Source organism: Festucalex cinctus, chromosome 16 (genome assembly GCF_051991245.1).
Source record: "Festucalex cinctus isolate MCC-2025b chromosome 16, RoL_Fcin_1.0, whole genome shotgun sequence".
Classification (NCBI taxonomy): domain Eukaryota; kingdom Metazoa; phylum Chordata; class Actinopteri; order Syngnathiformes; family Syngnathidae; genus Festucalex; species Festucalex cinctus.
In genome coordinates this window covers 20,679,272-20,691,701 of record NC_135426.1, presented here as the reverse complement: position 1 = coordinate 20,691,701, position 12,430 = coordinate 20,679,272, and the positions used below count along the sequence as shown (strand labels likewise).

General features: G+C 38.7%; 2 protein-coding genes and 1 non-coding gene across 3 annotated transcripts; 2 read left to right on the top strand and 1 right to left on the bottom strand.

Annotated features, from left to right (window-relative positions):
- Positions 1 to 3,193: 3,193 nt before the first annotated feature.
- On the bottom strand, positions 3,194 to 7,611 carry glt8d2 (glycosyltransferase 8 domain containing 2). The gene is made up of 9 exons (XM_077500899.1): positions 6,390 to 7,611; positions 5,177 to 5,269; positions 4,927 to 5,110; positions 4,693 to 4,810; positions 4,527 to 4,611; positions 4,335 to 4,447; positions 4,078 to 4,244; positions 3,632 to 3,744; positions 3,194 to 3,544 (listed from the first exon to the last, which is right to left on the bottom strand). Exons 1-9 carry the CDS (start codon positions 6,406 to 6,408, stop codon positions 3,378 to 3,380), a joined length of 1,059 nt encoding a protein of 352 aa, XP_077357025.1. The 5' UTR covers positions 6,409 to 7,611; the 3' UTR covers positions 3,194 to 3,377.
- Positions 7,612 to 8,140: 529 nt separating this feature from the next.
- ankrd16 (ankyrin repeat domain 16) lies at positions 8,141 to 12,199 on the top strand. The gene is made up of 7 exons (XM_077500898.1): positions 8,141 to 8,730; positions 9,902 to 10,122; positions 10,200 to 10,242; positions 10,517 to 10,625; positions 10,757 to 10,918; positions 11,341 to 11,419; positions 11,996 to 12,199. The coding sequence occupies exons 1-7, from the start codon at positions 8,399 to 8,401 to the stop codon at positions 12,142 to 12,144; spliced, it is 1,095 nt and encodes a 364-aa protein (XP_077357024.1). The 5' UTR covers positions 8,141 to 8,398; the 3' UTR covers positions 12,145 to 12,199.
- On the top strand, positions 8,903 to 8,989 carry trnay-gua (transfer RNA tyrosine (anticodon GUA)). The gene is given in 2 exon segments: positions 8,903 to 8,939; positions 8,954 to 8,989. It is a non-coding gene; the product is annotated as a tRNA-Tyr (tRNA).
- Positions 12,200 to 12,430: the final 231 nt, after the last annotated feature.

The following is a 12,430-nucleotide window of genomic DNA, read 5'->3' as shown; positions in this document are numbered from 1 at the left end:
CACACTGAATTGGAAAACTGGCATCCACTGTATGGTGGCACTCATCTTTTTTTTCCCCTTCAGGCCAGTGAAACCAAACTAAAAACATCACCCAAATGTTTTTGGCAAAACTGAAGCAACAATTGGCATTCACCTCAACATTCCGTCAGTTTTACACGTAGCTATGGATGTTAAAATGACAAATATATAATCATTTCCAGCTAAAATGACACTGGAAAGTACAAACAAGCCGCCGAGAACTAAAATTGGCAAACTTTTTTGTAATTTGAAATTAGGTATACAGAAATGATCAATGCTGGTTCAAAGAATAAATTCAGAAGCAGGTCTTATTGCCATGTAAATAACCAAGATACAAATACTCCAGATTTTACTGCAGCCATAAAACTTTGAATCACCCTTATGCAAAATGACAAAAATGGAGTTCACATGCTGTAGTTCTCAGTTTCTCAAGTAACCAGGTCAGGGTCAGCAAGGCCGTCTGATGTACTGACTTAAGTTTTACAACCTAAATTCTAGTTGTCCCATGAAATTGTATTAACGTTTCTCATTTCATAGCTTTTCTTTCGGTTTCACTGCTTCCATTAGTACAGTATGTGCATGTGAATGTTAGTTTTTTTTTTTTGTCCAATCAGATTTCAGCCTCTGTGCGTTGCCATATCAATATAATCTTCCCAGAAACTTCAGAATAACCAATGCTGGTCCATGTAACCAAATATTAGCACTGGGACTGTTTCCTGACGTCAGCACTTTTCTGTCCTCAGAGCAAAACCTGTTCCAGTCATCCTCGAGTACCAAAACACATCTGAGGCAAAATGTACACATCTTCATTCTGTTGAGTATTATTCATTTTTTATTTGTGCAGATAGCCAAAGCAGTTGGTTATAATTTCCCAAATTATCGATCGATTCTGTCAACATGTACAGTATAGCAGTTTTGCGTGGGCATCAGTCACCTTCATCACAACTTAAATTGACATTGTGATGACATACTTTGATTGGTTCTTTAAAGTTTGCATCAGAGTTGTGCATCTGCCCACTTCATAACAAACTGAAATTGACATCACAATGACGTCTGTCCAGCAGTCCAAAGATGTGTTCAAAGTCAGCACGGTAAGTTGAATAAACAAACGTCAGATTCCAAGAGGGGTGAGTTAGGATACTTTTTTCTAACTACTCGACACACAAACATCAACACAACATTAAGTAATTGGGGGCCTTAACCTTTGGTGGATTTGTTTCTTTATATTTCTTACAGTGAAGCTTTTCCACATGCAGTCGGCAGAGAGATTCCACTCAACATAAACTTTAATTCTCTGAGACAATCTCCACTTTTTAAAATCAAAAGTGTGTCACTCTTTTGCTCCGCTCGCATCAACCAGAAGCAGAGGGCGGCGCCGCACTCGGCTTCCCCGTTGCCATGGTGACTCGATGAATCGGGGCTCCATTGAGGCGGTCTTTTAACTCATTGACTGCCATTGACGGAAAAAGACGTCAAATAATGCATTTTTGCTGGGCTGGCAGTGAATGTGTTAAACACAATGTGCCAATATATTTTGTGATTATATTGCAGCCTCCTTTTTTCATTTTTTTTTTTTAAGGCAAATGTTGCTTAAAAATCCATCAATTTTGGTTACATCTCATCTTAAGTCATTGACTGCCATTGACGGAAAAAGACGTCAAATAATGCATTTTTGCTGGTCTGGCAGTGAATGTGTTAAGAGTGGTAGTCAGTTCGGCTATAACTACTCAGCGTTGATATAACTCACTGGAATAAGCTGGACTGGACTGAAAACGTTGTTCAGGGTTAATCTCACAGTTTGTTGAACCTGCATTGTGAAATACACCCCAGAAGACAGACTTCTTATCCCTCACTGGTCTATTACACCCTCTGGTGGTTATAGGTAGTCCCTACTACTGGCATGTGTTCATTCATGCTTTTGGTGGGAAGCTTTTAGGATGAATGATTCCCATTCCCACTTATGAATGGTTTTCGATAGATTTTTGAAATTTAAATTCACCATTTAAGACAAATATCCTTAGCATTTTGAGGTTTTGGGTTAGAATCTCATTTTGCATATTCTATGATTGTGAGTCTTTTCTCAGATTATCCTATTGAAGCTAGCATTTATGGTTTTGGGGTGGAATAGGGCGTATTCCACAGGTTGCAGTTGAAATATAGCAACCACCAGTTGTGAATGCAAAGGTCCTACAGTTTAGTTTTATTTTATGCAAACAAGTATAATTATGAGTATTAAGCCAATTATTTAAACATTGATGAATGTGCTGTAAACCAACTCTAATTTCACAGATCAATAAGCCGTAAGGCGGACTCAGCTGTCCTGATTTGCCAAGACCTCCTGCCAAGCTCTGAGCAACTTGTACCCCTGCCAGATTGGACCGATCTTGTTCCTGTTATTCTTGCTGAATACCAAGATGACCTCAACCAGCCCTGTACTCTGGCGCTAGTGTAACCTTCAGTCAACCTATTTTTGGCTATGCCTGGCCATATCTCTATTTTTTCTAGTTTACAATGGCGGCGGGAAGAAATAAATAACAAAGGGATAAATCCAGAATAAATCCTGTTAGATGGTGTAAATGTACACACTTTATATAAGAAAAACTGCCAATTGGGATAGGCTCCAGCATGCCCGCGACCCTCGTGAGGATAAGAGGACCAGAGGATGGATGGATGGATGGATGGATGGATGTTTTATCAAAATATTGTAATATCCTGCTATTGATATTTTTGTTGTCAGATTCTACACAAAACACACAACACATTCCATTTGTAGTTGACTGGCGTGTTCTCAAGATGAGCTCATGAAAACTATGATCTCACCCGTAAACAGTAAGTCCTTTGACATTTGAATGCAGGTGGATTTTGTAGTGCCTTCGAGCTAATTGGGTGCAGTTGAAATCTGTCAAATGGAGACTAGTCAACACTAAGGCGCTTTATAAATCATAAAACATAAATGTGTCATTGTCATTAAGTCTGAATCAGCTCTTACGTTTCACAGGTTAAAAAACAGGAAGCACTCCTCTTGAACGAGGAGAAGCAACTGATTCGCTGTGGCGACCCCTGAAGGGAAAAGCCGGAAGAAGAAGAAGATTATTGTATTGTAAATACTTTATCTTGTCTTGTATTTATGCTGTAAAATGACCCAGGGAGATAAAAATATAAGAAAAGATATTCTTTATTGATCTCCAGAAGGGAAATTCTTGTGTTACAGTAGCAGAAATAACATAGAATAAATTAAACAAAATATTCTATACAAATAGGATACTAGCGGCTTCTTCTGCAAATAAAGTAAATTAACACTAGCCCATCCCTCTATGACTCAGAGATGATACATTCCACCATCCTTATTAATTATTGCTCTATGGCCTCATCAAGGAGAACTTCCCGGACGGATCTGGGATGAACCATTTCTCCCAGCGTTCTGTGTGAACAGCAGGATACCCCCACGGTTTGAATGGGCCGTTCCAGTGCAGCAGCTGTGCCTTCTGCACGAAGCTCTCGGGATAGCCAGCATCTGGACTCCAACCTAAACACATAAACAACAAAAAACAAAACAAAAAAACAGTATTTTTCACATCCTTCATTAATTCAACAATCATGTGGATGATCTTACCCAGATGTCTGACGTGCCAGATTGGGTCCAGTATTGTGTATTTGTCATGAAAAACAATGAGCATAGGTGGAGTGGCTACACCACCAGCCATAGCGCTGCTGTAGATGTTTAACCTGGTTCAAAGGAAACAAAAAAAAATTCAAATAATGATCATAAAAATACATTTAGTTGAGACTTTATACAACACGGTACTAAAAATGACATTTGTCTTAGAGCAGTAGCCTACTTAATGTAATAGCTCCTTTTATGGGATATTGTAATATTATTGAAGTGATCATATGAAAATGAAAACACTGGCAGAGGAGAATATAGAAATAAAGTATTGCATTAGTTTCCTTAAAGGATCATTCAAAAGGATGGTCAGTGCCTTCACAAAAATGAATATTTTATGTTTTGACTCGTTCATTTACTTTTCTTACTATATATTAGAAGGCATTTGATCATACTTGACATTGTCCTCCATGCACTTCTGGAGCTGTTTGGTAATCTTCTGCTTTTTCCATTCACGTATATCAGCCACAAACACACCAGGGTTGAAGGAGCAGTCATTGGGATTGATGCCGAGGTCTTTCACTTCTTGTTTTCTGTAGTCCAGGAAGCCCATGTAGGTTGTCTATTGGGGGATACGCTTACAGGGCAGGCCGTTGTGCTTCATTTTTTGCAGGAAGGGATGCTAATTTACCCATGGATCGAGAAAACCCACCTGCATGCCAACGCTGCGCACCATCTCGTGAGTGGAGGGCAGGTCACAGTCGGTGGCGAAAGCGGCGGCGTGTTGCGGCTTTAGTTTGATTTTGAACAGATCCTGAATGTCACCTGAGCGGGGAAGTAAAACAAAAAAAAAAGTAATAAAATTATGGTGCCAAATGAACTGTGAGTCCATCTTGTACTGTACCTTGAACAATGACATCATCATCTAAGTATATGACCCTCTCATGGTTCATTTCAAGCAATGGTAGGTAAAAGCGCACAAAGTTGAGCTGCGAAACAAAAGAGTCACCATTTTATTTTCAACTTTAGTGCCATTGCATGTTTTTTTGTTTTTTTTTAAACAAACTTACCGGGTGCAATAGATCCGGTCTGGAGGAGTCTGGCTTCACTTTCCCCTTCAGAACCATTGGATTAAACTCCAAGATCTTATATTTAATGCCTTTTAGTTGAGTTTCCTCTATGTAACGCCTGAAAGGAGAGTGATAAATATGTTGTATTTGTACTGTAAATGAACAAACAATCAGATGATAAAAATTTCACAACAGAGTATGTGGTAATTAGGCAATTCAATAGTAAGGTCCTACCTGGTGAGTGTAACAGCGTCCCGTAGTGTAACAATATAGAAGAGCACATCAGCATCCGTGTTGCTACGGATGCTGTTGATGGTCGCCATGGTTGCGCCCATGCGTTCCTCCGACGCGCAGATGACAACGGGAATAACGTGTTCAATTTCTCTCTCCATGGTACCACCGAGTTTCTTCCAGTGACCTTGTGAGAAAGTGCAGTTGTTTCACGATATATGTTGGAATTTTTTTTTTTTTTAATTGAAATTACCTGAAATTTTGTGTGGACTGGAGGATCTAAGTAGCGCGCTGTGCAGGAGCAGGTAGAGCATCAGCACCAGCAGCAGCACCAGGACCTGATTGACTGGCATGTGTATGACAACAGTTTGCCACTTTTACTGTATGTCCATGCATCATTGCACATTGAAAAGCATGAAGTCCTGGGACAAACACAACCCTAACCATTGGGGGCATTTCCAGGCAGTAGGCTGCATGAAACAGCACTTCCTAGCTAACTCTTGCTAGGAAGGTTATATGTGAACTTCGCACTGCCTACAAAAAAAAAAAAGTTTAAAAGCTTTTGCCACCATCAGTGGGACCTATAACCTGGTCAACCCAAATGACACAAAGGTAAAAATATATGATGGAGATAATGTGGTATAGTATAAGCATAGACACCCTATTGCAACTAGATGCGGCTGTGTTTAGAATTAACTAATCAAGATTCATACTCATATTAAATGGCAGCTAGCACACACCTCCCACAAGTGCCTCTAATTAACCTCAAATAAGGTTATGATGTTATAGTAGTCTTTAAGTGATTTTTTTTCTCATTTCTAAGTGAGGCCTGAAGGTTTTGTGCTTAATGTCATTGTTATATTGTATGGTGCGTGTCGTGGAGGAGGTTGTTGAGAACCCAAATTCAGGAACAAGGGAGGCCAGGCAGGCTTGCAGGAGTTTTGGAACAAAAAGGGATTTTATTTGTAAAACCAAGAGGCAAACAACGGACGTGGAAAAACTCAATTAACAAAAGACCAAAAATCAGATACAAAGTAACAAACAAAAGACACTAGACGAAACAGGGCAAGGACAGGACGAATGAAAGAGACTCAGTAACGCAAACGAATGATCTAACAGAGTGGAGGGAAGGAGGGAACTAAATAGGAGCAAACTGATGAGACAATGACAAAACACCTGGACATGACAAGGGGCAGAGGGTGCTGACTGGAAGACACAAGGCGACCAGGATGACGAGCACAATGACAACAGGGAGACGTTACAACTAAGGCCATACCAAAACCAAACCAAACAAAACACACATCATGACAAAACACAAAACAACAAGAATATCCAGACCCACACTATATAACAGTGTGACTCGTTTAAAATGACAGTGTTTCATACAATGTCTCTTCAGTATTATGTATCAGTTTTACTGGCCAAATGTTATTTCCACAAAATATTACAACATATTTTATTCTCACTTTTTCTCAGAAGAGCCATAGTTCATAGTGGTGTCGTCCTATGTCATGTGCAAAAATCTGTAGAAGAGAAAAAAAACAGTGACATTCTCTGTCTGTGTGTCTGTCTGTCTGTGTGTCTGTGTGTCTGTCTGTCTGTCTGTCTGTCTGTCTGTCTGTCTGTCTATCTATCTATCTATCTATCTAATAAATATGTGTGGTGTGTATCAATGGGTTTATGGGGGAAAGTGTTGACATTAAGGGTGTCGAGGGAGGGGTCAGCTGCTTGGTGGGGAAAACCAAAGCCAGATGTTTTTTTTTTTCTCCCTTCTAGAGGGCTCTACCACTTCCTTGCAACAGGAAACAAATAAAACACATAAGGTTCAAAACTTTACTTTATCACGTCAGGTTCATTTGATTACCATATCATGTTACATTACGTTATCATTTTTTTTTTTTAAATAGCTTGACATCAATGCTCTGATTTTGAATTTTGCAGAGTCAAAAGAAACTTATACTCAGCAGGACACATGCTCTTGGTTCATGTGTATCTGGTTTGTTTGTCATTGTTTAAAGCTGCCAAAAACATCTGGAACTGGTTAAGTTCTGAAGCACTCCCTTCAGAAAGCTTCCAGAACCAGCCTGCAATGGAACAATTACTCTTGAAACATAACTGTGCATTGTTGCCCCCCTAATTTACACGAGTATATCACTAAAGCCACACATATTCGACATTATCGAAAGCATATTAAACATTTAAAGATCCAGTATAAACCAGCCTGCGTTCTTTACACAATTCAATTTGTAATCTTAAATTGGTTCAATAATTCTCTCTTTAGTGCATCTTTTCCAGTAAGGAAAATTACACGTTATATTTTAAATTATAACTTACCAAACACAAAAAATGCATTGAGACTGTATATATATACAATGCATTCTATTAATGAATGTGTCAAAGTGAACATTTTAAATGAAAGCATGCAAGTTGATGTTAAATCAATACAAAAAATACACAATTAATGTTTTTTGTCTCAAAAACATACATAATGCTTCAACAAATAGTATACTGTCTATGTGTACAAAATGTATTTTTGTGTGCTTAGCTTTAGACTCAAGCTCAATATTTATTGATTTTTTCCCCCCCTCTTTCATTTAACTTAAGTAGCACATTATGTTCCCTTGCTGACAATAAAACAAAAATAGAATACTACAATATAAGCTTTACACTATATAAAATATGTTTTAAGGGTACTTGCCAGAAGGAAATGAGTCCTGCAGGGTGCTCACGGTCCATATTGAGGAATGAAAGTGCCCAGTCTCACTAACCGTCCCACTTTACCATCATACCTCCTTTCTCCCCTCGATGGAACTGGTTTCGCTCTCATTTGCCAAGATTGTGATGATTCTTTCCCATTTGCCAGAAGCAGGATTAGCTGTCTCCGTTCATTTGCATTACTGTATTGTTTTCTTCAAGAACTGACACATTTGGGGTGCGTGTGTGCGTGTGTTTGAAGACCTTGAAATACAGCCACAGATTCAGGCAAATAAAAGTGTTGCAAAAGTTATTTATTTATTTATTTGTTTGTTTGTATTTGTATTTTTTTTAATATCTATCACATTAATCAGTACGTATTACTTTTCGAGTACATTTTAAAGTACTGTTCATTCACTGCCTAAATAAAAATCAACATATTGGACGAAAATAAAGTACATGCGGGGGGAAAAACGGTATTAGTCACAACAACTACATTACCCACAATTCATTGGTTCGAAAAGTCACTGTTTCAGCTTGGTTTAGGTTTATCCACAAAAAGCCCGATTCTCCTAAGTGTGTGACTATATTTGCTAGTAACATATTTATATTAATTATAGTTCTGATACTGTTTAACATCTGCGCTAGGATTGTATTTTAAAATCACTTGTATCGAGTCACGCCGTTGGTTCATGGTTGGCCAACATACTCGCGCCTATGTATGTTGTGGTGTTGTGAGGCATATTTTTGATGGATTGTTGACTTCACATATACGATCAGCATGGACGAAGACGGTCTCAAAGTGCTGGTGAAACTAACCCAGGAAGGACAGTTTAGCTCTCTGAAAAAACAGATGAAGACATGCGGACTAATGGAGGCTAGCCGACACAAACACTTCGGCCGCTCCAGAGATACTCTTGTACACTACGCCGCCCGACATGGACACTTGAACATTTTAGACTATCTTATAAAAGAAGTCGGCACCGATGTGGAAGTTTATAACAACGACTACAAGCGGCCGCTGCACGAAGCTGCTTCCATGGGCCACCTAGCATGTGTTAGCTATCTGCTGCAAAGGGGAGCGAAAGTGGACAGTTTAAAGAAGGCGGATTGGTGAGAGTCTAGTAGTAGTAGTAGTAATAAATCTTTGAAATATTAATATACCCATCCATCCATCCATTTTCTTGACCGCTTATTCCTCACAAGTGTCATACGTTTTACCGAATTAAAAGTTCAGACAGATAGTTATATAAAAAACGTTTTCGAACACCCAACCTCGTAACTCCCTTCGATAGCTCAGTTGGTAGAGCGGAGGACTGTAGAGGCAAATGCTGAGATCCTTAGGTCGCTGGTTCGAATCCGGCTCGAAGGAGGAAATTTTATTTTTATATATATATTATATTATTATTATTATTAGTTTTTTTTTTATAAAATAAACAACAAAATCCTTATTTACATTTTAATTTGTATTATAGTGTCCCAAAAATCACACTTAAGATTGAGAGAGCAGTAGTAGTAGTAAAAAAAAAAAAAGACGTTGTTTGTGTGATCCGTTTAGTGTACACACTTGACATTATAGAATCACATTTTATGGAAAACGGCAGTGATTGTGGAAAAAAAAAAAAGCATTTGTAAACTTCTCGTAGGCCTACAAGTAAGTAATTTAGTTTTATAACTTCTTAGTTGGCACATAAAATTCTAGCGTGATCTTGTAAAATAAAAATTAAAAATTAAAAAAAGAGGCTAAGTGCAGCTGCTTATTGCCATTCCCAGATGAAGTATTGTTATGTTCAGTTTGGATCTCAAAAGGCGCAGACACCATTAATAGTGTCACAACTTTGATTTTCAAAAGCTTGCTTATAGTCATAAATCACAAACAACTAATATTTCCAAAGCTCACTGACCTGTTGTGACTGTTTCCTTCAGCTTTTTATGGATGTATTTGTATTTATTCATGTATTTATTTATGTATTGTAGAATACATATGTATCCTACGGCCTCCTGGTGGCCAAATGCCTCATGCCGGGAGGAGCAGCAAAATGTCCATTGAATCATCATGAGGCACAAACTGTTGAATACTTTACATTCCAATTATGAAATTACTGTATGTTGTTAGAAAGTGCAACACTGCAGAGTAGTACTACTTTTCGTTGTTCTTTTTATCGGAATAGATTATCTATTTTACTAAGTTTAGGAGAATACTAATTTCTAATTTGCATCTTTAGGTGGAAAAAGTCGTCACTTTACTTTTTGGTGATCTTTTGTATGCAACTTTCCCTCCCAGGACCCCTCTGATGATGGCCTGTACTCGGAGGAACCTGGACGTGATCCGAGAGCTGATAGAGTTCTCTGCGAACCCGCTTCTGAAAAACAAAGATGGCTGGAATGCCTTCCACATCGCCTGTAGGGAGGGTGATCCCTTGGTGGTCCGTTACCTCCTCGACGTCACCCCGGATGTGTGGAGAAGTGAAAGTAAGACGCGCAGGACACCTCTGCACACTGCGGGTGAGCTGTGTTCATGTGCCTGATTGAGTTGCATTACGTATGTATTTCACAATTTGATTTATTTGCTTATTATCTAGCTATGCATGGTTGTGAGGAGGTTGTTGGCATCTTGCTTGAGAGGTAAGTTGAGCGCAATCCAAGATTTTTATACTGTAGCATTTGATCATCTTTAATTTGACTTTCAGTGTTACATTTACCAGTTTTACAAGATATGCGAAAGACAATACATTTAGTTGTGATCCTGTCATAGAAGTATGAATATAACCGTGTGTTTATTATTGTGGTTGCAGTTTGCAATGGTGTAATGATTGGCAAAAATATTGTGTCAGTTGAAATATGTCTGCCACAAATGCTATCAGTCATAGTGTCATTTTGAGCTTAATGTTTTGTCCAGATGCGACTATACCCCGAATGACAAAGACAGCTGCGGGGTCACACCTTTCATGGATGCGGTGAGGAACGGACACATTTCATTGGCCAGGCTTCTTTTGGAGAAACACCAGGTAGAATCATTAGTTTCTGGTTGATAGATAGATAGATAGATAGATAGATAGATAGATAGATAGATAGATAGATAGATTGATATTCATATTTAAGTCAACTTGTATATGAATATTATGTACTTGTACTGTAGGCATCTCCAACTACAGCTGACATACTTGGGGTCCAGCCAGTGCACCAGGTGGCCGTCACTGGCCAGGAGGAGGCGCTGCGGTTCCTAGTAAGGGAGCTCCATGTTGACGTCAACCAGAAGGCCACTGGCTTGCAGCTCACCTCCTTGCATTATGCTGCCAAGGTGGGATTATAGTTATGTTCACATTTATAATTGGTCTGAAGAGACATTTGTGCTTTTTGTCATTGCTTCCAAATATTGGAAAAATAAAAAACCGATTCAAATAAAAAAAAGTTTCCCATAAAATTAAATAAAAATTGGGCCGAAATAAATAAAGATGACAAGCAGATTTATTGAACTCCAACATTGAATACATCTGAACTGGACTTAGGCTGTGATACTTACACATACAACTAGAGGGAGCCGCGTACGATACTTTGAGAATCACTTGTGTAGCGCATTTGTGCATGAGACCCAAGCATCGGACGTGGCCAAATACAAATATCCCACACCCGCTGTACCTTTGCCTAGCGATTCTGTATATGCTGCTTTTCAGAAGATGTTGCCATAGTAATATTTTGTTGTGTTTCTATGTGGGTTTTTAGGAAGGCCATGTTTCCACTATAAAGACGCTACTAGATCTGGGAGCAGATCTTCATGTTCGGGACAAAAAGGGAAGAACAGGTAAAGTTTATCAGACTCCATCCACATCCATTCATTTTTGATTGCACTTGTCCTCACGTGGAAGGCCTGAATGAGAACACAGAACATCATAAATGTGTTGCGGATCAGACTCCTCCATTATAAAATATATATATATATATATATTTATTGATTTATTTTTTCTCAGTTTTGTATTGTTTTTATTCTATGTGAAAATGAACTTTATAATGACTACAATTAACCTTAAAATCCATCCATCCATCCATCCATCCATCCATCCATCCAGCATTTTTACTGCATTTACTAAGGCTACAAAATTCTGGGAATTTGTAAAGTTGGGAACTTATGGGTGTGGTACTTTAATGGAAAGGCATACATTCAAACATAAATATTTGGAATAATTCCAAAATTCCCCATCCTAAATTCCCATGGAAATTTACCAGATATTTATATCTATCCTTCAATCCATACTTACTCCCTTGCAAACCTATATCTTACTAGTTTTATTTTATTTTAGTTGTATAATAGAGTGGCTAACTTTTCTTTATATTTCAGTGGGTTTACTATCTTTTTTTTGTTTTTTTTGTCTCCCACAAGCTCTCCACATGGCTTCCATTGGACAGCACGCGGAAGCCGCCAGGACGTTGATGCAGCTCGGGCTCGAAGATTCCCAGGATGCATCTGGCACTATGGCACGCCAGCTTGCCAAAAAGTCTGACATAATGCAAGTCTTTGACTGCAGTTAATCAAATATGCTTAAAGTGCATTCTAATTCTAATGGAATAAAGAAAGAAACACCAATATTTTTCTTAGGTTTTTTTTCACCATCTTAAGTAGCTGAAATCACATTTCCAGGAACTTTTCATTCTTGGCACTTGTAGTTCCATCCATCCATTTTCTTAACTGCTTACTCCTCACAAGTGTGGCGGGGGTGCTGGAGCCTATCCCAGTGGCTTCGTGCAGTAGGCAGGGTACACCCTGGACTGGTTGCCAGCCAATCACAGGGCACACAGAGTCAAACAACCATCCACA